The sequence below is a fragment of the Pelophylax lessonae genome, assembly GCF_965119305.1.
Source record: "Pelophylax lessonae genome assembly, chromosome: 10".
NCBI classification, from domain to species: domain Eukaryota; kingdom Metazoa; phylum Chordata; class Amphibia; order Anura; family Ranidae; genus Pelophylax; species Pelophylax lessonae.
This window is the reverse complement of record NC_138777.1, coordinates 127,095,386-127,119,460: the sequence shown is the minus strand read 5'-3', so window position 1 is coordinate 127,119,460 and position 24,075 is coordinate 127,095,386. Positions and strand designations below refer to the sequence as shown.

The following is a 24,075-nucleotide window of genomic DNA, read 5'->3' as shown; positions in this document are numbered from 1 at the left end:
CTTTGCATCCCATAAGAGGACATCAAAACAGGAGGACATGGTTCATCCTGCAAATGCAGCGTTTGCTTGATAGAAGCAACCAACTCATCCATGAGTGCAAGCTCTTCAGACGAGCCAGGGGGAGAATTATCAACCCCTTCCACCTCAGCCTCCCCCTCAGACCCCACAAGGTCTAGAGATGAGTGAGACCCTGAGAAGGGCACTCCAGCCATAGCAGCCCCATCGCCCTCTGAATCAGAGGAAATAGACACTCTGGGCCGTTTTGTGGATCGATCAGCCACCAGCATCTGCACCTGAGCAGCCAAATTTGCCACAATAGTAGCCAGATCAGCCCCCTCGGGGGAAGCAGCAGCCCCTTGGCCCCCCACCAAGGCGGGAGGAAACTTGCAATCCTGAGAATCCATGCCCCAGTAGTATTAGGAAAAAAAGGAGTACTGCCCCTTTAAGATCGCGGCGAGCGTAGCCCACCGCACCCACTGGATACACCGACCCCCACAGGGATAAGAAAACTAGGCAAGGAATACAGGAAAATGGAAAGGTAAAAACCTGGAGAGATCACACAGGCTGCTGCCACCGATCGCTGTCCCAGAGCAAAAGGAAGTGATGCAATGACTGACCGCCCCTGTAAAGCCTATGTAAGGCTACACAAACATGGCCGCTCGGCTGAGGACTTCATAGGCAAATAGAAAATGGCGCCGACATGTGGCCTGATCGATCGCCGCCAAAATGGCGGCGTTTGGCGCCAAAACGCCGCGCCTTACCACACAGGACCGGCCACCATCATTCTGCCGCAAAAAAATGGCGGATCGCCGCAGCGATCACCGCACAGCATGTCCAAAACCAGACTGCTTGGTGTATGCACTCAGCAGAGCAGGAGAGCCCCCCCCCCCCCCCTCGCAGCCCACACACAGGCAGTAATTCCACACAGGGACTGACAGGGAGCTCAGCAGCCACACAGACATGCAGGGTCACACAGTCCCAGACTGACACCCAATAGACAGGTCCCCACATAGAGATACACTTACCAGTCCGGATAGCGTGGGGAGCCTGCTCCAGCGACCAAACCGCTGTACTGAGGACAGGGAGTGTCGCAGCCGTGACGCAATGGAACTGCGGTGCGAAACCGCAATGGCGTCCAGTGAGGTAGCCACCTCACAGATAGCATCCCTGCAGCGAACAGGGATGGGTCGTTCAATGTGCCAGGGAAACCTGTGCTGAACACTCGATGACAGGCTGGGAAGCCCCTGGCCCTGAGCCCTGGGATCCAGGGTGGCCAGTCTGAGACCCAGCTCCGCACGATCATCTTCATCAGAAGAAGCTAACTAATGCTGAAAATAAACAGCTAAGTAAAAGAAAGAGAAAAAAACTCCAAATAAAATCAAAAAGAGAAAAGAAGCCGAGACTGAGAGCCCCAGCACAGGAACAGCCAGCCTACTCCTAAGCTAGGCATTAGAAACTGAGTTGGGAATGCAGGAAGCAGGGAGGTATTGACTGAGGGGACCACCCCCTAGGGGTGGGATATGCTAAAAGCTTTGATATTAACTATTTTGTTGCCTAGCTACTCCTGCGGAGCAAAGGTCAATAACCCCATTAGTGATGAATATGAAGTGGCGGCGACTGTCGGAGGACGTAAGAGAAAATGCGTTTTGGTTTTCTTTCCACATTTTCCAAAAACTTGTGGAAAAAAATGACATGTTCAAAAGACTCATTATGCTTTCTAGATCATGTGTTGGATGTTTTCTTTCTAAAATGGGGTCATTTTGTGGGTAATTCCATTGTCCAGGTGCTCCAGGACTTTCAAAAGTGTGATAAGTCGTCAGAAAATTATATGTGTAATTTTTGCTTCCAGAACGCCTGACGGTGCTCCTTGGATGTTGGGCCTCTGTATGTGGTCAGGCTGTGGAAAAGTGTCACACATGTGGTATCGCCATACTCAGGAGGAGTAGCAGAATGTATTTTGGGGTGTAGTTGCAATTATGCCTATACAGTGTGTAAAAAATAACTTTGTAATATGACCATTTTGTGAAAAATATATATATATTTTTTAAAAATCTTCATTTTGCAAAGAATTGTGGGAAAAATTAAAACTTCAAAAAACTCACCATGCCTCTTACTAAATAGCCTGGAATGTCTACTTTCCAAAAAGGGGTCATTTGGGGGGTATTTGTACTGTCCTGACTTGTTAGGGTCTCAAGAAATGAGATGTCAGTACTTTAGGTGTGATCAATTTTCAATGATTGGCACCTTAGCTTGTAGACTCAATAACCTTCACAAAGACCAAAAAATGTATACTTATTTGGGTTATTTTTACTAAAGATATGTAGCAGTATAAATTTTAGTAAAAATTTATGAAGAAAAATGACCAAATTTGCAAAATTTAAAACCAAAACGAAGAAAAATGCATTTTTTTTTTTTTTTTTTTTTTACAAAATTTTCGGTCTTTTTTCATTTATAGCGCAAAAAATAAAAAACCCAATTATGTTTAAATACCACCAAAAGAAAGCTCTGTTTGTGTAAAAAAGGATGAAAATTTCATATGGGGACAGTGTTGCATGACTGAGTAATTGTCATTCAAAATGTGAGAGCACTGAAAGCTGAAAATTGGTCTGGTTAGGAAGGGGGTTTAAGTGCCCAGTGGGTAAGTGGTTAAATCAACTTTAGTTTTGTTTTACCATGAAAGTAAGTTATGAACAAACATAACTATATTTATGACTGAAACCAACTATTGTAATCAGAGTTTTGTGACAGCCAGGTGCTGTGCTCTGTTTACAGAGTGGGATGCTGTCACACTGACAGTGGAGCGAAAAGCTGAAGGTCTCATAGATAAAGCCCTGATTTACGTATATAGTTTCAAGACTGAACTATCAGTTTGACAGTTCAGTCCTGCACAATGCAGAAGATGGCTGGGTGACTGGGATACAAGGTTTGCAGTCGTCATAACAACTAACTGGAAATTGTACAACCCCATGTACATAAATACGAAGTAAATAAAAAATGAATACACAAATGAAAAATATATCCATAAAACTAATACTGTAAAAAATGCTGGACTAATAAAATAAAAAATAAAATAAAAAAGGTGGAACAATAGTAAATATTGCATCGATACATTATAAGCCAGCAAACAAATTTAAAATATATAGATTTTAAATATTCAATACCCTTAATTTAATCTCACCTTATGTTATCAATCCAGCAATCAATTACAAGGGGCAACAAAAGCTCCAGGTTTAGCCAAAGAGTGAAGTAGTAATCGGTTTTCTTGGAACACATGTAATGTACAACCGATGGTTTATTCAACTTGGCTTCCAGCTGGTTTCCTAGGTCGCCAGGAACTAAGTAATAAAGGAAAATGTAATTAATACTAGTCTTGTATTTTCTGATACAATAGTTTTATTGCAAAAAAGAATAAAAAAAAAAAAAAAAGCGTAACGACTGTTCACCTATGCAGGAGTACAACATATCAGACATAACATCAAGACATAGGCATGAAATCATAAGAGCAGTTAACTTTTTTAAAAATGAATGTCCACTTAGTAACCTAGGGTTGCAAGCACCAGGTCCATATAAGTCGCCTGGGCCCGAGGGCCAATAAAGGGAGCCCATGTGTCAGGTGCACAAGTTTGCATCAAGAGAAAGAGTGTATAGGTCTACTGGACACCCCCACCAGGGTGTCTGGATGAGTGACGAGAAGCGGAGAGGGATACGAGGGAGCTTATCCAGTAGAAAGGCTCAGTGAGAAAAGTTTGACCTGGCAGCAATAAATTTAAGTCAACAAAAATGCCCTAGGTCCAGGGACATAGGGTTGCACGATAGTAAGGGAGGACCGAGGGCGGCCAAGTGTCCAGCCTCAGCATCAAAAAGAAGGAAACCGGAGAAAGAGAGGAAAAGAAAGGAAAAAGGGAGTGGGGGGGAGGGGTGGAAGAGAAGAAATCCTGCAAGTGAGGGGGAATTACATAGTGGACATTACGAAAGACCCAAATTGTCTGGATGCAGGGTGGGTAGAGCATAAGGCTGCATTCATACTGCGTTTTCTACTGCGATTTTATAGTGATTTTCAGGCGTTTTTTGAGGCAGGCATTGACATCTATCAAAAACGCTGGTAATCAGCCCAAAAAGAAGCTCATGTACTTTTTTCAGCTACAGGCGTTTTGCTTCAGGCGTTAAAACGCTCAGATGTGAACAGGGGCCATTGAAATGAATGGGGTTTTACTTGTTGGGCATTTTTGAGTGTTTTTCAGCTCCAAAAACTTTCCAAAACGCCCAGGTGTGAATGGAGCCTTAGACCACCAAAATGACCACACTAATAAATTTGGAGCGAGAATCATGAAGGATGCTAGACATTTTTTCATTGATCATGAAGTCAGTCAAAATACTCTTTACCATGGCAAAACGGAACAGAGGGTTTCTTTCAGGCTCTAGCAATCAGCAGCTATAAATAGGTAAGACGCCAACTTTTGTTGGTAAGAGAACAATCTATGTATCAGCCAGTGCAGTAAAGCTACTTTAGCATCTTTGCGGATATGTACAGTATCTCACAAAAGTGAGTACACCCCTCACATTTTTGTAAATATTTTATTATACCTTTTCATGTGACAACACTAAAGAATTGAAACTTTGCTACAATGTAAAGTAGAGTATACAGCTTGTATAACAGTATAAATGTGCTGTCCCCTCAAAATAACATACAGCCATTAATGTGTCAGAACTATTGGGGCTAAAAGGAATCATACAAGGCCCATACATATTATTTTATACATATTGTTATATGGGCATCCCGGCAGCCATTTTGTCATGAGGCGAATGTAAGTTCATTGTCCTTGGGTAAAGATTCTTAAAGAAAATCTTAAGAGTCTCAGCAAAGACCTTCTCAAGCCAATAAATAAAGGGGCCAAAACAACACCCCGAGATAAGGACTAGCCATGGTGCCAGACTAGGTTATAATGAGAGTGATGTCATTCTTGTCTGGATTTCAACAATGAACAAGAGATCAGAATGTTTCATTTTTTTAGGGCTCATTTAAAAATCTGCTTGAGAAAACATTATTATTATTTGAAGTAATTGTATTAGCCTACTTAATTGAATACATTCTAGGAACGTTTTTTATATATATATATATATATATATATATATATATATATATATATATTCACTGTTATAATATTCAACCGATATTCATTATATATTGGGGGGAGGTACTCCTTGAATTATACGCGCATTATCACTGATATAGTAGGTATAAGCTTCAAACATATAGAATATTTTGATATGTATACCATTTTTTTTTTTTTTTTTTTTTAAAGAGCGAAGTGCTATTCCATTTTTAAGTTACTTCACATATAAGGAATGTTAATTGCAGTGGTCTGAAATCCTATACAGGTAATATATATTTTGGGAGAGTCTGTATTTTTGACAGTAAAGTGACATGGGGGGGGGGGGTAAGCATCCATAGGATTTAAGTTTTTCTCCAAGGCTTAGGTCAGAAGGTTATCTTTGAGAAAATACTTGAATTAAACCATTTTCCCCAAATATTATTTGTTATATAGAGGGATAGTGCCCGCTATTGATATGACAAGGTAAAGCCATATAGAGGATGAGCCGCTATCTGATGTATCTTCATGTGAAAAACAAAATCCACGCCCGCATTCCCATAGGATAAATGTTTAGTGTAAGCAAGAGACAGGAGAGAATTGAAAAGATCAGGAAAGAAGCAAGATGCTCTGATGAGGTTCTGACACACTGATGGGAGACTTTGGAAGCTGAGGCAAGCTAATAATAGTGACATCCCAGACAACAGACATAGAAGTTTTTGGTAAAGTATACATTTCTATATTTTCTACAGGCAATTCATTTTGTCATATACATCTGACTGAACCATTATTATCCCTATAGCATCAAGATTTGAATTTAGATCATTCTAACTGCAGTATGACTGGTCTATTTTTTTTAATCTTGGAAATGTATACATACGTGTGTATTATATCATCTTGAGGCTGATTTTAGCCCATAGTAAATGGTGCAGTTGTGATGTATTATTAAAATAAATTAACTAAATAGAAGTTTATTTTACCAAAAGCAATCTGGACTTCTAGCAAGTCTTGGTGTATGGTGTAACAATTTTTTGTCCATGCATTTTTTTGAAAGCGGAGTTCCGGCCTCAAAATCGACTTTACACCATCCACTTGCTTTAATGTAGCTGAAAAAGAATTGGATAATTTCAATTTTTTTATTTACTTACCTTGTTAGTAAAGAAAATATACTTACCTTCCTTCCTCTTTGGCCGCGGCCCGCGCCGCCTCTTCCTGCTTGCATTGACTCCTGGGAGCCGAACGTCATCGCTCACAGGAGTCAATGCGCCTGCACCGGCCCTGCTCGTCACTTCCGGTTCAGGCACGTTATTCCCTGTTGAACAGCTTCTGGGCATGCCCAGAAGCTGTGCAGGGATGACATGACGCGCCTGCACCGGAAGTGACAAGCAGGGCCGATGCAGGGCATTCTGGGACTCCGATGTCACCGAAGAGGATGCTCTGGCTTCAGCTGCCCACACCGGAGATGGCAGAGCTGGACAAGACATTTTCAAGGTAAGTATTTTTAGTACCTAAAAGGTAAGAGAAAACAGGGACAGTTCAGAGGCTATCGTTGCTAAAATGCACTACCCCCGACTGTACCGGGGGTATTTTTATCCAAGAAAAATTTGAGGCCAGAACTCCGCTTTAACATTGTGTTGTGAACATCTGTTGGCTGAGAGAGGTCACGTGTCAAATCTGTCAAATTTTGTTTCCATATTTGGTGAGCTCACGAGAAGTTATTAATCACATTCCAGAAGTTATGGGTTTTGGTTTTATTTATTTATTTCAGGTTCTTATATAGAGCTGTCAATTTACACAGCACTTTACATATACATTGCACATTCACATCAGTCCCTGCCCTCAAGGAGCTTACAATCTAAGGTTTTTGGTTATTTTGATATTCTGTAAAAATATTCTATTTGATTGCATTTCTCACATTACCTACATGATACATATTATTAAATTTTGTTCCACATTTTGTGTTTATTACCAGTTATATTTTTTGACATTATTCTGCACTGATTTTATTTAATATATATATATATATATATATTATATATATATATATATATATTTGCACAAAATTGTATTCCAAAAGTGTATTCCACTTATCTTCAGGTTAGTGTTTTTGTTGATTTAGAGAAATAAGTTGAGAAGCAGCAGCAATTTCCCCTTATAACACAATTTTCATTATTATTTAGTGGCGTGAGTGATTTTTCTATTATTAATTGCTAACTGGAATTTGCCTAATGGCGTTTTAGCGAAATAAGAATTTTTTTTTTTTATTAGATACTTTCTGGACTACTGATCTCTTTGTGCTTTAGCTGCATAAAAAAAAATTAAAGACCGAACAAAAATCAACTGCTATATCACCACCAACTCACTGTTTTTTATGTTTAAATACGTTTATTTAGCGTTTGAAATAGTTAAAAGTACAATAGGAGTGAGTAGAGTTTGTTCAGAAAAATAACCAGGAGATACAGGTGCATGTGTACCAAGATGCAATAGAAATAGGCAATACAATGTACAAAATATGCAAAGTATTCCTACAAAGTTGTAGTGATAGGTTTCTCGCATGAAACGTGAAAAGAGAAAATTAACACTTAGGTTGGATGACTCTCGCCAAAAGAATAACATGTAGGAAGAACTATAACCAGAGTAGACTGTTAATAAGGATGTAGATCTGGCCATAGTTATAGGCCTAGCGTCAATAGATAAGGAAACAAAGTAAGGGCGGTCATACACTAGTAGATTTTCAAATTAATTTTCTACGAACATTCGTATGAAAACAATTCTCAGTACCTTTGATGACAAAATGAATATTATTGAAATAAGTATTGCAATTACTGTTTGCTTTAAACATTTGATTTTTGACTTTTCCTAATGAAAACCACATTTGGCCAGCTCAAAGCAGAACTTTACTATCACTCAACATGAAATATTTGTAATCCTTATGCTGCTAGCCTTTGTAAATAGATAGAAAGTTATACTGATCAGCCATACCATTATAACCACCCACCATAACCTGTTGAGCCACAGACTCCACTAAACATCTCTAGGTATGCGGTGGTATCTGGCACCAAACTGTTAGTAGCAGATCCTTTAAAGCAGAACTTTCTCTAAAAGGGGAAGTTCCACTTGTGTTTGCCTTACCCCCCTCCACCACATTTGTCACTTTGGAGGGGGGAGCAGGTAACTGATTTTGACAGGTACCGATTCCCACATCCAGTCAAGATGTGCTGCGGCGATCTGAGCCGGAAGTTCAGGCCCCCCTCCTTCTTGGGCACATCATAGGTCCCAGAAGACTAAGGGACCATTCACAAGGCAAATCCTGACTCGCGCATGCGCAGTATGAGACCAGCTGTGGTCCCCCTTACTTACGATGCCGGAGCCTGCACCGGAAGCCAATTGAAGAATCAGCTTGGGTGAGGACATCGCTGGATCCCTGGACGTGTAAGTGTCTTTATATTAAAACTCAGCAACTACAGTACTTGTAGTTGCTGACTTAATTTTTTTTTTTTTTTGGGGGGGGGGGGGGGACCTGTAGCTCCTCTTTAAGTCCTGTGAGTTGCAAGGTGCTCGATTGGATTCAGATCTCGAAAATGTGGAGGCCAAGTCAACACTTCAAACTCTACTCAAACAATTGTTGAATAGACCAGGCCACCTTCTTCCATTGCCCCTTGGTCAAGTTCGGATGTTCACATGCCCACTGTAGGCACTGGACATGGGTCAGCATAGCCATTGTGATCAGTCTGTGGCTACACAGTCCATTATGCAACAAACGATGATGCACTGCGTATTCTGACACCTTTCTATCGGAACCAGCATTAAAACCTTTTCAGCAATTTGAGTTACAGTAGCTCTTCTATTGGATTGGACTACACAGGGCAGCCTTCACTCCCCGCACACATCAATGAACCTTGGCTGCCCATGACCCCATCACTGGTTAACCGATTTATCCTCCTTCGACCACTGCAGACTGGGAACATTCCACAAGAGCTGCAGTTTTGGAGAATATCTAAACCAGTCGTCTAGCTATTACAATTTTGCCATCATCAATGCTAAGCAAAACCTTAGGTTTGTGATACACAGATACATAGAAAAGTTCCGCTTTAGGTTTGTTCCACTGCGCCATTTCATTACAAAGAATTTTGATATCAGTATCTCATGTGTGTACCTGGTTTTCATGTTTGCCTCCTTAGAACTATTTTACAGTATCTACTGTAAGGGCAAAGTTACTTTTGCCCTGTTACTTTTTGTACCTACAGACATTTGTGAAGCATTTTGCAGCTGGACTGGGGAACTCCTGCAGGCCTTCCCCACGTCTAATGGCTGAGCCTACCTACGGGAACAATCAATCACGATTCTTTCTCTCCCATAGAGAAGCCAGCTTCCAGGGTACCTAACCTTCCATGATTTTTTTTTTTTTACTGACAAAACATGAAAATTTTACTGACGAACTTTACGGACATTCTGATATGACAGAAACATCTAGTATACAGTAAACTAAGAAAAACTATAGTTAAACAGTATGAAGAACATGCTAACACTGTGGGGAATGTGGAAGTTCTGCTTGTTTGCATCAAAACAGCCCCTGGGTATCTGGTTTTGACTTCCGGTCAAATCCCTGTCGTGGTGATCTGAGCGGAAGTTCTCAGCTCCAGGACATTGATCGGCAATCGAGATTCCTCCAGGGACCAAACTCCCTGAGCTGAGTCCTGATTGAGGACCCCCCCCCCCCACCAGGACAGACTCGCATCCGTGGTGACAATTGTCCAGTATATAGGGAGAAAGGATTTTCCCGACTGAAGCATCGGGGACCGAAGCCACCAGACCAGGGACTCTCTGGTCATGCGGCGTAACCGAACCCGAGAATCCAGAGAATTTGGGTGTTTGATCCACTTGAGAAGAATTTCATTTTGAAGAACCCTTGTGTGAAACTGAGCGAATGGGACCGCCTCGAAGGAGCACACCATCAGCCTCAGTACTCTCATACAGGTCCGAAGGGATGGCCGGTCGTGGGACATCAACAAACGAACCGCTAAATGGAGCTTCTGGAGTTTTTCCAGAGGAAGAAACACCCTGGCAGAGGACGAGTCCAAGGTAAGGCCCAGATAGACCAGTCTCATGGAAGGGGTCAGAGACGACTTTTGAAGGTTCACGATCCAACTGAACTCCTCCAGAGTACTCATGGTGACCCCCAAGTTTTCCATGAGCAACATGGGGGACTCCGCACAGAGATATAGATAGTCCAGGTAACCCAGGACCGATATCCCCTGCTGTCGCAACAGCACCAGCACCGGGTCCAACACCTTTGTGAAGACCCGAGGAGCGGAGGCGAGACCAAAGGATAACGCCACAAACTGATAGTGATCCTCTCCCACAGCAAAACTGAGAAACCGTTGGTGAGCAGCACAGATTGATGTCTATTGAGGCCAGGAAGTCCCTCTGGTGTAGGAAGGCCACCCCCCGTGCGAATAGTTTCCATCTTGAACTTTTGAGCGTGCACGAACACATTTAGTGCCTTTAGGTCCAGGATCGGCCGCACCTTGCCCTCCTTCTTGGGAACCGTGAACAGGTTGGAAGAAAACCCGTGAAAGCATTCTGCATGCGGAACAAACACTATCACTCCTTGCTGTAGCAAGTCCTTCACTGTCCCATAGAGCGCTCGCAAGTGATCTGGGGATAGGCGGACATTGGAAGGGAAAAACCTGACTGGAGGAACGGATCAAAACTCGATCTCGTATCCAGACCGCACAACCTCCCGGATCCGGGTCAGCCACAAGTCCACAAACCGGCAAAGGCTTCCCCCCACCCCAGTTACAGGCGAGGGCGCACCTTCAGGCCCACGGGACCTTGTTCATCGGTCTGGACACTTGGAACCACCCGAGGAAGCCTTGAAGGGCTATGCCTTATCGGCTGCCCACGAGGGACGAAAATACTTTCTGTGATCTGAAAAGGACGGGGAGAGTCCCTAACCCTGGAAGCCTGCGGAAGAAAAAAAGGTACACTTACCCCCCGTAACACCTTTAATAATGTCGTCCAGAGTAGCCCCAGACGGTCTCCCTGAAAGGGGAGTTCCTTCAAGGCCTTCTTAGAAGCCTGATCCGCAGACCAACACTTCAGCCAGAGCATACGCCTCATGACCACCGCCGAAAAAAACGACAGACGACCCAAAAGGGAAGCAATGTCCAGCGCATCGTCGCAAGCAAACTGCAGCGCCTGCACCATCTGGTCCAACAGTTCCCCAAATTCAGGAGGGACAGGCTGGCCCTCCATTTCACGGCATAGCAGCTTCGCCCATTCAGTCACCATTTGGGTGACAAGGGTTGAAGCAAAAGCAGGAAGTAGCGCAGTTCCCACCATAGCGTATATGTTGCGGGCCACAGCCTCCGCCCTTCTATCCTCTGGGTCCTTAAAGGATGGAAATCTTCTACCAGAATCACAGTAGCCTTGTTAAGTCTGGAGACCGGGGGATCCACCTTAGGTGGCACCGACCACTTCTTCACCAGAAACTCCTCAAAAGGGTAGCATCCGGTAAACCGCCTAGACACCCCGGGAGAACGTTTCAGCAGCTCCCATTCTTTGGCGAGCAGACCAGCAAAATAAGTGGGGAAGGGAAAAGACTTTTCAAACCTTTGGAGGCTTATGGGTGCCAAAGGCAACCCGCGCCCGCCCCAGGAGCGACGACAGCCGCATCCTCCAACTTTAGGGTTTTGCGCACCAAAACAACCAGTGCTTCCACCCGCGACAGAGGGAAACCCTGCACTGTGAGGGTCCGCATCCACCCCAAAATCCGCCAGGGAAGGGGAACATCTCATCTCATGACAGGACCCCATGCCAATGGAGTAGGGGGGCTGTCGGCCAAATAGGAACACTGCGACATAAGCCGAGACCCTGTCGTGTGCATCCTGGCGAGATGTTTAACTCACGGGGCCAGTCCCTGTCTGGGGACGTTCCAAAGCAGTGTCCACATGAGGGGTGGGAAAAGCAGCAATGCACATAATTCCCAAAAAGGGCTAAACATAGCCGAACAGGTAAACCAGGAGCTCAACCAGGAACAACTGGAGCTCACCACCTAGAAAGAATACACCCTCAAGAGGCAGGAGCCTCTGCAACAGCGGCCTGCAGAACCTTGTGGCCGAACGCAGCATCTGCAGATGCTAGGACAGGGATCCTCAAACTACAGCCCTCATGCTGTTGTGGAACTAAACATCCCATTGTAAATCCCTGACATTCACAGACATGACTAGGCATGATGGGAATTGTAGTTCCCGAACAACTGGAGGGCCATGGTTTGAAGACCCCTGTGCTAGGACATCCACCTTGTAAAACGTGGTAAATGTATGCACAGACAACCATGTGGCCGCCTTGCACACCTGAACCACTGACCCCTGATGACCGAAGGCCCAGGAAGCACTGAGCGCCCTTGTAGAATGCGCCTTAACAGGGAAAGGAGTTTCCTGACTCTTAATGGAATAGGCCTGCACTGACCGTCTGCCTGATCCATCTGGAAATGGTCACAGCAGATGCGGCCTGCCCCTTACGAGATCCATTCGTAAGGACAAACAAGGAATCCGATTTCCAAATCGCCGCCAGGTATACCCGATTGCCCGAACCACATCCAGAGAATGTAAAGCAATTTCTCTAGAATGTTTCGGCTTAGGGCACAAGGAAGGCAACACAATTTCTTCATTCAAGTGGAAACCCGAGACGACCTTAGGAAGGAACGACTGATAGGGACGTAGCACCACTTTGTCCCTGTGAACAACCAGGTAAGGTGACCGACAGGACAACGCAGCCAGTTCCGACACCCTGAATGCAGAAGTAATAGCCACTAAAAAAGCTACCTTCTGTGACAGAGTAAGCAGAGGAAGTTCACAAGTATTTTGAAGAGGTGGTTTTTGAAGAACCAACAGAACCAAAATTGAGATCCCACGAAAGGTACCAAAGACCTTACCGGAGGAGCCAAGTGGCAAACCCCTTGAACGAAAGTGTGAAGCTAAGAATTTTCAGCCAATGGCCGTTGGAAGAAAATTGCCAAACCAGAAATCTGGCCCTTGAGGATGCCCAGAGCCAAATGTTTATCTACACCTTGTTGTAGCAATTCCAGCAGACGGGACATCGAAAAGGAACGGGGAGAACCCCCCCCCCTGAGAATCACACCAAGAAAGGAATTTACGCCTTCCAGACTCTATGATAAATCTTCCTAGAAGTAGAATTTCCAGTTTTTACAGAGTATTGTATCTCAGGAGCTCGAGGACGGCAGACTGCTAGTTAATTGGCTCAGGTTGATTGACTCATTGTCAGCTATTAGTTACTGACTCATTGTCAGCTATTAGTTACTGTCGGAAAAGTAGAAAACTGTCTGTGTTGGTTGTTCTTTAGATAATTAGTTCAGGTTAATTATATTTCTGTACACAATTTCATCTGCATATGATAATGTAATCAGGCACCTGACCTGGTGTGGTAATCTGATCAGGAGGGGTATGTCCATCCTGTATATATTCGGTGTGAGTTGTTACATAGTTAGTGAGGTTGAAAAAAGACATCAGTCCATCCAGTTCAACCTATGACGTGTGTGTGTGTTTGCTTTTAACCGTACATTGTATACCGCTGTATGTTGTGGTCTTTAAGGTGTCCATCTAATAGTTTTTTGAAACTATCAATGCTCCCTGCTGATACGACTGCTTGTGGAAGAGAATTCCACATCCTTACCGTTCTTACAGTGAAGAACCCCTTACGCACTTTAAGGTTGAACCGCCTTTCCTCAAGTTTTAGTGAGTGGCCACGTGTCTTATTGTATCTCCTTTCTCTGAATAGTTTGTTCCTTATGCTCGGGTCACCAGTACAGTATTTGTACATTGATATCATATCCCCCCTCAATCGTCTTTTCTCCAGAGAGAAAAGGTTCAGTGCTTGTAGTCTTTCCTCATAGCTGATGTCCTCCATTCCCCTAATTATTTTTGTTGCCCTTCTCTGGACTCTCTCCAATTCCAGCACATCCTTCCTGAGGACCGGTGCCCAGAACTGGACAGCATACTCCAGATGTGGCCGGACCAGAGTCTTGTAGAGTGGGAGAATAATCTCTTTATTTCTGGAGTGAATCCCCTTTTTTATACATCCCAGTATTCTGTTGGCTTTGCTTGCGGCGGCTTGGCATTGCATGCCACTGCCAAGCTTGTTGTCTACCAGTACCCCCAAGTCCTTTTCCATCCTAGACTCACCCAGAGGTTCCCCCCCTAGTGAGTAGCTTGCTTTCTGGTTTCTGGCCCCCAAGTGCATTACTTTACATTTATCAACATTAAACCTCATCTGCCATGTAGTTGCCCACCCCGTTATTTTGTTCAGGTCTGCTTGCAAGGTTTCCAGATCCTGCATAGAAGATATTGGCATGCCTAGTTTAGTATCATCTGCAAATACTGAGATTGTACTAGATATCCCCTCCTCTAGATCATTTATGAACAAATTAAACAGGATTGGTCCCTGGACAGAACCCTGGGGGACCCCACTTTCCACACCCGCCCAATCCGAGTACTCCCCATTAATCACCACCCTCTGTACTCTCCCCTGGAGCCAGTTCTCTATCCAGATACTCACCTTATGATCCATACCTACCTTCCTTAGTTTGTACAGTAATCGTTTGTGGGGAACGGTGTCAAAGGCCTTTGCAAAGTCCAGATATACCACATCCACAGGCTTCCCTTTATCTAGGTGGCTGCTCACTTCATCGTAGAAGGTTAATAGATTGGTTTGGCAGGAACGATTTTTCATAAATCCATGCTGATTACTACTTATAATACCGTTTTCATTCCTAAAGTCTTGTATGTGGTCCCTTAACATCCCCTCCAAAATTTTGCAGACTACAGATGTTAGGCTGACCGGCCTATAGTTACCCGGGATATATCTCGGCCCCTTCTTAAATATTGGTACCACGTTGGCTTTTTTCCAATCAGCTGGCACCATACCCGTCTGTAAACTATCCTTAAAGATCAAGAATAATGGTCTGGCAATCACCTGGCTGAGCTCATTAAGAACCCTCGGGTGCAAGCCATCCGGTCCCGGGGATTTATTTATGTTAAGTTTCTCTAGTTTAGCTCTAAGTCTATCCTCTGTTAGCCATGGCGGCACTTCCTGAGGTGTATTATTTAGTTCGGCCTTACAAGCTGGGTTCGTGTAGCCCCGATTCTTTTGTGAAGACTGAAGAGAAGAAATTATTTAACACTTCCGCCTTTTCTTTGTCCTCAGTGGCCATATTTCCTTTATCATCTTTTATGGGGCCAATGTGTTCTGGCCTCGCTTTCTTACTGTTTATATACTTAAAGAACTTCTTGGGGTTCTTTTTACTCTCCTCCGCTATATGTCTCTCGTGTTCTATTTTAGCCGCCCTGATTTCATCTTTACATTTCTTATTACATTCTTTGTAATGCTTAAATGCTGCCAATGACCCCTCAGTCTTGTATTTTTTGAAGGCCTTTTCTTTAGCACTAATATACATTTTTATGTTGGAGTTTAGCCATCCAGGGTTTATTTTTGCTCTTTTAAATTTATTTCCCTTTGGAATGCACTGGCCAATCCCCCTGTTTAGTATGCTCTTGAAGCGCTCCCATTTTTCCTCCGTGTTCTTTGTTCCCAGGGTTCTATCCCAATTGATATTTTCTAGCAGCAAGCGCAGTTTAGGGAAATTGGCTCTTTTGAAATTCAGTGTTCTTATATTACCCCTATGCTTCCTATTACTGTAATTAATACTGAAACTTATTGACCTATGGTCACTGTTTCCTAAGTTGTCCCGTATTTCTATATCCGTGATCAGGTCTGTATCGTTGGTAATCAGTAGGTCAAGAACCGCATTGTTTCTTGTCGGTGCATTCACCATCTGACCCATAAAATTGTCCTGCAAAACATTTAGGAACTGCCTAGCCTTGGCTGAGTGCGCGGTTCCTTCTGCCCAGTCTATATCTGGATAATTAAAGTCCCCCATTATAATGACATTTCCCATCCTTGCTGCCAATCCTATCTGTAAAAGGAGGTCCGCCTCACCCTCCTCCCTCTGGTTGGGGGGCCTATAGCATACGCCCAATATTACCTTCCCCGCCGTGCCATCCCTTTGAAGCTCTACCCATAGGGATTCTGCCTCATCCATAGCTCCATTATTAATATCATCCCTCATATTTACCTGTATGCTGTTCTTAATATACAGACATACCCCTCCCCCTTTTTTACCTTCTCTATCTCTGCGATAAAGGGAATACCCCTGAATGGTCGCCATCCAATCATGAGAGCTGTCAAACCAAGTCTCAGTTATCCCCACAAAATCTAAGTCCTCCTCAAACATCAGCAGCTCCAGCTCTCCCATATATATTGTTCAATAAAAGGTCCCAGTTCTCTACAACCTATGTTTTGCCTAGTTTTTTTATGGGGGGTGGCCAGAATATCTGATACCTATGTTCAAGACTGGAGAAGCCATATACTGACGGAATTCCACAAACACAGTGTGGGTCGCGGTTCCGTTACATAAAGTCTCATTTGAAAAAAAAAACACAACATGTTATGCTTTAACTCCTCTGTGCAGTTGGTTTTGCACAGAGCAGCCTGGATCCTCCTCTTCTCGTGTCCCTTGTTCCTGGCCCCTCCCTCCTATCAAGTGCCCCCTCAGCAAGCAACTTGCTATGGGGGTACCGGAGCCAAGCTGCAGCTCTGTGTGTCCATTTAGACACAGAGCTGCCGTTCAGCCCCGCCCCCTCTCTCTCCCGATTGGCTCACTGACTTTGCTTGACAGCCGCAGGTGCCAATGGCGCCGTGCCTGTATCTCAGCCAATCAGGAAGGAGAGTCCCAGGATGGCCAAGGGACTCATGGACATCGCTGGACAGAGAAGGGGCACAGATACGTTTTAGGGGGTGCTGGGGGGCTGCTACACACAGAAGGCTTTTTATCTTAATGCATAGAATGCATTAAGATGAAAAACCTTCCTGACTTTACAACTCCTTTATTTGAACAAGCTGAAGTCAGAAGCTGATTTGGTACTATGCACAGTTCAACCAGATTCTGTGTGCAACAATTTTAGTAAATCTCCCCCTCCATGAAACTACATTTTCAATGCACATCTTATGCAGGTGAAAAATACAAGGTGAAGGTAGGAAGATTTATAATGCTTTTAAAGCATGGCCAGGAGACAGAAAATGGTGGCATAATATGTAGAAAATCCCTGGAGGCTGTGTCCATTGGATCTTGGCAAGTATGCATCTCTGGAGCAGTGGGTCAGCTTAAAGAGAGCAAATGCGCTGAGTGCAATTTTTCTTTAAGGCACCGCTGCCTCGGATTGCTAGTCCTAGGAGATTTGGTGATATCCCTGCTGTGCTGCTTACTGATTTTCTTGCCAGAAACTCTGATATAGGGAAGGAATAGTCCTGCTTCTACCAAGCGGCTTTATACAGCAACATACAGTGGAATTCATAAAGTGTGTCATAGACACTCTTTAGAACTCCGATGCTCCCCTAAATGACAAATATTGGTGTGGGCAACCGATTCATGTAACACAAACAACAACAACAATGGGATAATAAGCGCTCCCCAGGACAAAGAAAACTAGGCTGGTAAATAAGGGATAAATTATCTCAGTTTATTGAGGATATCTTGACAAGGAACTCCAATAAATGGATGGTAAAAAACACACACTGGTCACCATGAAGGTATGAGTGGTTAGGCAGTACCTGGAGTGGGAGCCAATGCTGCAGTCAATGTGTTGAGGAGATGTCCCCCCAATGGGGGATGGTTAGATAGAGCTGAGCCTGGTGGGGATGGGAGGGAGGACGAACCGGAGAGATGCCTCAAGTAAGGGGAAGAGAATCTGCAGCATCTGCCCACGCCGGAAGATGAAATCACAGCTGAGAGCATGGGGTGGCTGGCCACATCCTCGGAATACACCAGCGTCTCCTGCACTCGTGAGTTCTCAGCCGCGCCGGGAGATGACATCACCGGAAGTCAGCTGCCGAGCCGGGGGATGACAACACCGGGCAGCCGGAGTCAATGTCCACACTCTAAAGTACCGGAGTAGAAATGGCCAAGTGTGTGGGAGGACAAAAGCGCCAAAAAGAGATTACATGTTTCGGGGAGGTCCCCTTCATCAGATCTAAATTTTGCGTTGGACATGTGGAATTACATTTTTTTTTTTTCATATGTTATATGATCTGTACATGTTTTTGTGTCCTTATGGTCCTCATGTTGCTATTTTGTGATTACTGTTTATTTGTTGCCAGGAGTTCCCGGTAGGGGGAGCCAATGTGGGTGATGAGGTTTCTCCTCCCCTTCCTCCCTCTAGCCCTTTTCTATTTAACTCCACATGTCCAACGCCATGTCAACACATTGACTGCAGCATTGGCTCCCACTCCAGGTACTGCCTAACCACTCATGCCTTCATGGTGACCAGTGTTTTTTACCATCCATTTATTGGAGTTCCTTGTCAAGATATCCTCAATAAACTGAGATAATTTATCCCTTATTTACCAGTTTCTCTGTTCTGGGGAGCGCTTATTATCCCATTGCTGTTGTTTGTGTTGCTTTTCTCATTGGGACTGAGTATGGGACAGATGCACCCCTGACGAGATATATGGCTATCCTCATCATCTACATTTGTTTATTTATTTTATTGTTTTTATCAATCAGCTCTTTGGGTCTCTAGTTTAGTTAGCTCACAGCGCCAGGTCTTTTTTGTGTGTTTTTGCAACAGATTCATGTACCTGTTGGGAACAGGTATAAAATTCTGTTCCATGGAGGGGGTTGGTACGAAGGCTAAGGTGTCCACACCACAACTCAGCCCTAACCCAATTCAGCCACCAGCTGAAGGTAAACAAAGGGCACAGGATGCTGGTTCCAGGACCTATTACCTCTAAAAGGCTAGCATTGAAGTGTGTTGCTGTATTAAGGCAGCAGAGCTGCCTGAATATGGGGGGGGGGGGTTAGTACACGGGGTGTGGACTTCATTGACAAATAATGGCAATGGCTATATTTGGGTAATGATGTCACCAAAGACCCTGCTTCTTTGTGTACTTCTAGACTACAACTAAAAGGGCCAGGGAAGAGTTATTGTTTACTATAAAGCTGGCAGCGTCATAGCAACCAGGGAGCCCTGCGTGGGAAGCTACTACATCCATGACAGCTTTCCAGTACAAAATGCCTCACTTTGGACACTGGCATTTCTCTGTATGCAAATATAACAAAACCCTCTATTCTTTTTTGGAACTACATTTCCCATGATGCTTACCTACACTACAGAGTACATAAGCATCATGGAAAATATAGTTCCAAAACTTCTGGGGTGCCACGGTTTGCCATCACTGCTTTAAAGCCAAAGAAGATTCCATCTTAGCCTATATTTGATCTGCAGCTGCCATGGTGCCGCACCTGTGATCAGTTATGACACCAGCCATGGCCTGCCAGTACAAGCAACTGTGACAGTTACCATACACAGCATGCCTTGAATGTAATGGGTTTTGGAAAACAATCCAAGTGAAACTGAATGCAATTTTTTCTTTTTTGCCAATAGGCAGGCTCTTTATTGAAGAACAGAAATGTAAAGTAATTTCTGCAATAAAAATGACCTTCCTGTTAATAATACTCGACAGAATGTAAACGAAGCAGCGCATGCACAGCATTGTATACATTTCTGGCACAGTACTAGTGTGTCAAGATAAATAACACCCACCCATACTAGATTGATGTCAACCCCCACAACTAATTAAGTCAGCTAAACACTGGCACCCAGAGGTCAGGGAGAAGATGTTGGCTCCAATGAGGGACCTGAGAGGTCTTTGGCTCATTAAAGCAGAGGTTAGAATAAAACCACTCGATTAAATAATTTCCCAAAACATATACATTCAAGCCATGAATGATAACTGTCACATTTGCTTGAACTCTCAACTGAACTATCAAATTATCCAATGGCTGCTGTCAAAAACTGATATGTGCAGCACCATGGCAACTGCAGATAAAACAGAGGCTAAGATGGCAGCTTTGTTGGCTGTAGGATTGGAGAGTTTAGTACTACTTTAACCGGTTGCCGCATGTACATATATTGCGGCGGTCAGCCCTGGCCAGGCAAAGTGACGTACCGGTACGTCACTAGCCTGGGAGCCAATAGCGGGCGAGCGCGCGCCGCCGGAGGCGCGCTCCCGCTTCGGCTCATTCACGGACACCTCCATGCGTGTGACTGGCGGACCCGATGTCTACCGGTCACTCGCGATCGTCCGCTGTGAAGGGAGAAAGGCAGGCGGCTAGTGTAAACAAAGCCGCCTGTCATTCTTCCCTGTGTAAAAGCACTGATCTAACGGCCCTACTATGTAGGACCGTTGATCTGTGCTGTTACACACACAGCCACATCCCTGCACAGTTAGAAGCACGCCCCTAGGGACACACTTAACCCCTCCCTCTCAAAAAAGTTAACCCCTTCACTGCCAGTGTCATTTTTACAGTAACAGTGCATATGCATAGCACTGATTACTGTAGTAATGTCACTGGTACCCCCAAAAGTGTCAAAAATGTCAGTCAAGGGTCCGATCTGTCCGCCGCAATGTCGCAGTCGGGAAAAAAAAAAACGCAGATCGCCGCCATTACTCGTTAAAAATAAAAAAAAAAAGACAAAAATCTTTCCCTTAGTTAGTAAACGCAATAACTTTTGCGCAAACCAATCAAAATATGCTTATTGTGATTTTTTTTACCAAACATAGGAAGCAGAAAACAAATTAGCCAAAAATTTAAAAAAATTTAGATTTTTACATTTTTTTGGGGGGGGGGAATTTCATATAAACAAAATGTGAAAAATATTGTTATTTTTGCAAAATTGTCGCTCTTTTTTTGATTATAGCGCATGATACAAAAATCGCACAGGTGATCAAAATACCACCAAAAGAAAGCTCTGTTTGTGGGAAAAAAAGGACGTCAAATTAATTTAGGTACAGTGTCGCACGACCATGCAATTGACCTTTAAAGTCACGCAGTGCCGAATCGCAAAATACCCCCTGGTCAGGAAGGGGGTAAAATCTTCCGGGGCTTAAGTGGTTAAATCAATAAATTTAAATGCACTTTTAACCTCTTGCCAACTACCCGCCCTAGTATTACTCCCGCAAGGCAGGTCGGCTGCACAAAATCACGTAGTACTACGTGATTTGGTGCACGAGGTGTTGGCGGCAGACGTGTGCTGCTGGAGCCGCGCTTCCGCTGTGCTTAGACACAGCGGGAGGCGGGCCGTGGGAGGAGCGGAGGCAATTGCCGCTGCCCTCCCGCAATCGTCTGAGAAACCGAGAGAAAACCCGCCTGCTTATGTAAACAAAGCAGGCGGCTCTTCTGTCAGACAGGCAGGGAGAGATCAGCAGTTTCAGCTAAGCTGAAACAGGGATCTCTCTGTGCCTGTCACAGAACCTCCCCACACAGTTAGTAATTACAGTTAGGCATACATTAACCCCTTTGATCCCCCCCCAGTGTTAACCCCTTCCCTGCCAGTGTCATTTATACAGTAACAGTGCATATTATTTAGCACTGATTACTGTATAAATGTCACTGGTCCCCAAAGAGTGTCAAAAATGTTATTTTTTTTTTTTTTTAGATTTATGTGAATTGTTGGAGCGTTGTGAGTTTTGTTTTTTTTTGTTTTTTCTCTTTGTGTGTGTATTGACTAATAATAAATAAAAAAAATTTCAAATGCACAAAAAAAAAAATGTTATAGTTAGGGGCCCCGATCTGTGCACTGCAATGTCGCAGTCCCGCTAAAAATCGCTGATTGCCGCCATTACCAATAATAACAAAAAAATGAATAAAAAATTCCAAAAATCTATCCCGTAGTTTGTAAACGCTATAACTTTTGCGCAACCCAATTAAAATGCACTTTTTTGGATTTTTTTTACCAGAAATATGTAGCCGAATACAAATTGGCCTAAACTGATAAAAAAATTTTGATTTTTTTAAATTATTTTATTGGGAATATTTAGAAAGTAAAAAATATGGCGTTTTTTTCAAAATTGTCGCACTTTTTTGTTTATAGCACAAAATCTAAAAACCGCACAGGTGATCAAATACCACCAAAAGAAAGCTTTATTTGTGGGGGAGAAGGACATCGATTGTATTAGGGTACAGCATCGCATGACCGCAAAATTTGTCGTTAAAGTAACGCAGTGACGAATCGCAAAAAATGGCCTGGTCATTAAAGCGGAGTTCCGGGCCAAAAATCATGCCTTTACATTTTATGGCATCCGCTTCCTTATCCTTCCATGAGCAAGAATTGGATATTCCCGGCATTTTTTTTTTTTTTACTTACCTTTACAGAGGTAACCTTTACAGCCTGTGCTGTCACCTCCTGTCCCGCAATGCGTCCTGGGAGCTCTTACTCGTCGCTCCCAGGATGCAATGGGCAATGACGTAGGCGGCCGGCCGCTCCTCTCATCGCGTTATTTCCAAACAGGAAATGACGCCATGTTAGGCGGAGCTGCCGTCCCTATGGAAACCCAGTACTATGTTGATCGTATAGTACTGGGCATGCGCGAGATTTTGCGCTGGATTGACCGGACTCCTCCCATCAGAAGCAGGGCAGACATTTCCCCACTAAGGACTCATGTAACCCGGACAAAGATGGTGGCGCTCTGCAAAAATTATATAAAGTAAGATTTTAGGATTGCCTAACTGTTATTTAACGGTATAAACCAGGATTAGCTGATATATAAAAGGTCGGTGGGTCACTGTTTGGGAGGTATTAAAAAAAAAAAAAAAAAAAACGATTCTGTGGCCAGAACTCTGCTTTAAGGGGGTAAAACCTTCCAGAGCTGAAGTGGTTAATAACCCCCCCCCCCCCCCCCCGTTTATTTATCTTCAAACTGGTGGCAATTATTTTAGAATCTGTTGCAGCCATAAGAAAATATTCGCAGGTGTGAGAAAGCTTTCCTGGATTGGTGCAAGCTATTAAAAGGAGCCATACCACCGATAAAAATACAAAAATCTCCCCTAGTGCAGAACAACACATGGTGAGCCAGTAAATGGGAATACTGGTATTGGCTAGTCCGAGGATAGATTTCTATTTCAGCTCCGCGCAGAGTTGGGTTCTCTTTAAAAGCATTACTAATGGGTTTTGCTGACTCCAGGTTCTCTCTAGCAGCTAACAGACAAATCATGGGATTTGTCACATGACTTATCAGCTTCCGATCCTCAGTAGAAATGGCTTTTCAGAAGCTGACAATCACCCTCAATGAACTGTTATCCCTGAAATGGAGGACACAAGTTGTCTCCTCACAAAGCCACCACAAACACAATACAGTGCACATGGAAATCTCTGCCCATGTATGAAGAAACAGTACAGAGCACAAAGATTGAGCTGGAGGGCATGGATTTCCATCTACTTTGTATCTCCCACTACAGGAAAGAGATTTAGCCACCCACACAAATCACACTGAGAACTTACCAAGAACCACAGGTGGTCCTGGAGAACATCCACAGGGCGAACTGCGAGTCCACAGCAAAACAACGACAAGGAGACTCGACAACCTTACTCCAGCAGACATTTCTGCATATGCATAGTGTCGTACAGGGACAGAGAACCGCCAGCGATGGAATATTGCAAAGAAAAACGTAATCTACACGTTCCGTTTATTTTTAAAACTCCCACTACACTGCCATCCGATTTTCTTCCACCGGCTAGTTTTTTGTCCCTCACGCCCTTCCGTCACTGCTCCCGTCCCATTTAATCGGCCTTTCAGGCTAAAGTAGTTGAGCACCAAACACTTCCTACTTGCTTTTCTCTGGTTTTAGGACTACTAATGCCTGTGCCTACACACACAATCTTAACATGGGAGATCACGAGATGTTGTTCTCAAGTTAGCAGCGTAAACATTAACCAGCCTAGGGATGGATTTTTGACCCTTGTAAAAAGCATACGTTCGGCATTTTAGCGACTTTGATAATTACACAGAAAAGTGTATGTTTACTTAGTAGATAGGCAGATAAACTGGGGAACCAGCGAATGAGGCG

At 43.9% G+C, this 24,075-nt stretch overlaps 1 protein-coding gene across 1 annotated transcript in view; it reads right to left on the bottom strand.

Moving 5' to 3' along the window:
* The window catches only part of PLA2G15 (phospholipase A2 group XV), a 159,918-nt gene extending 136,140 nt beyond the window's left edge, over nucleotides 1-23,778 (bottom strand). Inside the window, exons 1-2 of the mRNA XM_082271076.1 lie at nucleotides 23,510-23,778; nucleotides 3,179-3,335 (exon numbers count right to left, since the gene is read on the bottom strand). Of these exons, the coding sequence (XP_082127202.1) occupies nucleotides 3,179-3,335; nucleotides 23,510-23,609 (257 nt within the window). The 5' untranslated portion in view covers nucleotides 23,610-23,778. The remainder of the gene's footprint in view (nucleotides 1-3,178; nucleotides 3,336-23,509) is intronic.
* Between the last annotated feature and the right edge of the window lie 297 nt (nucleotides 23,779-24,075).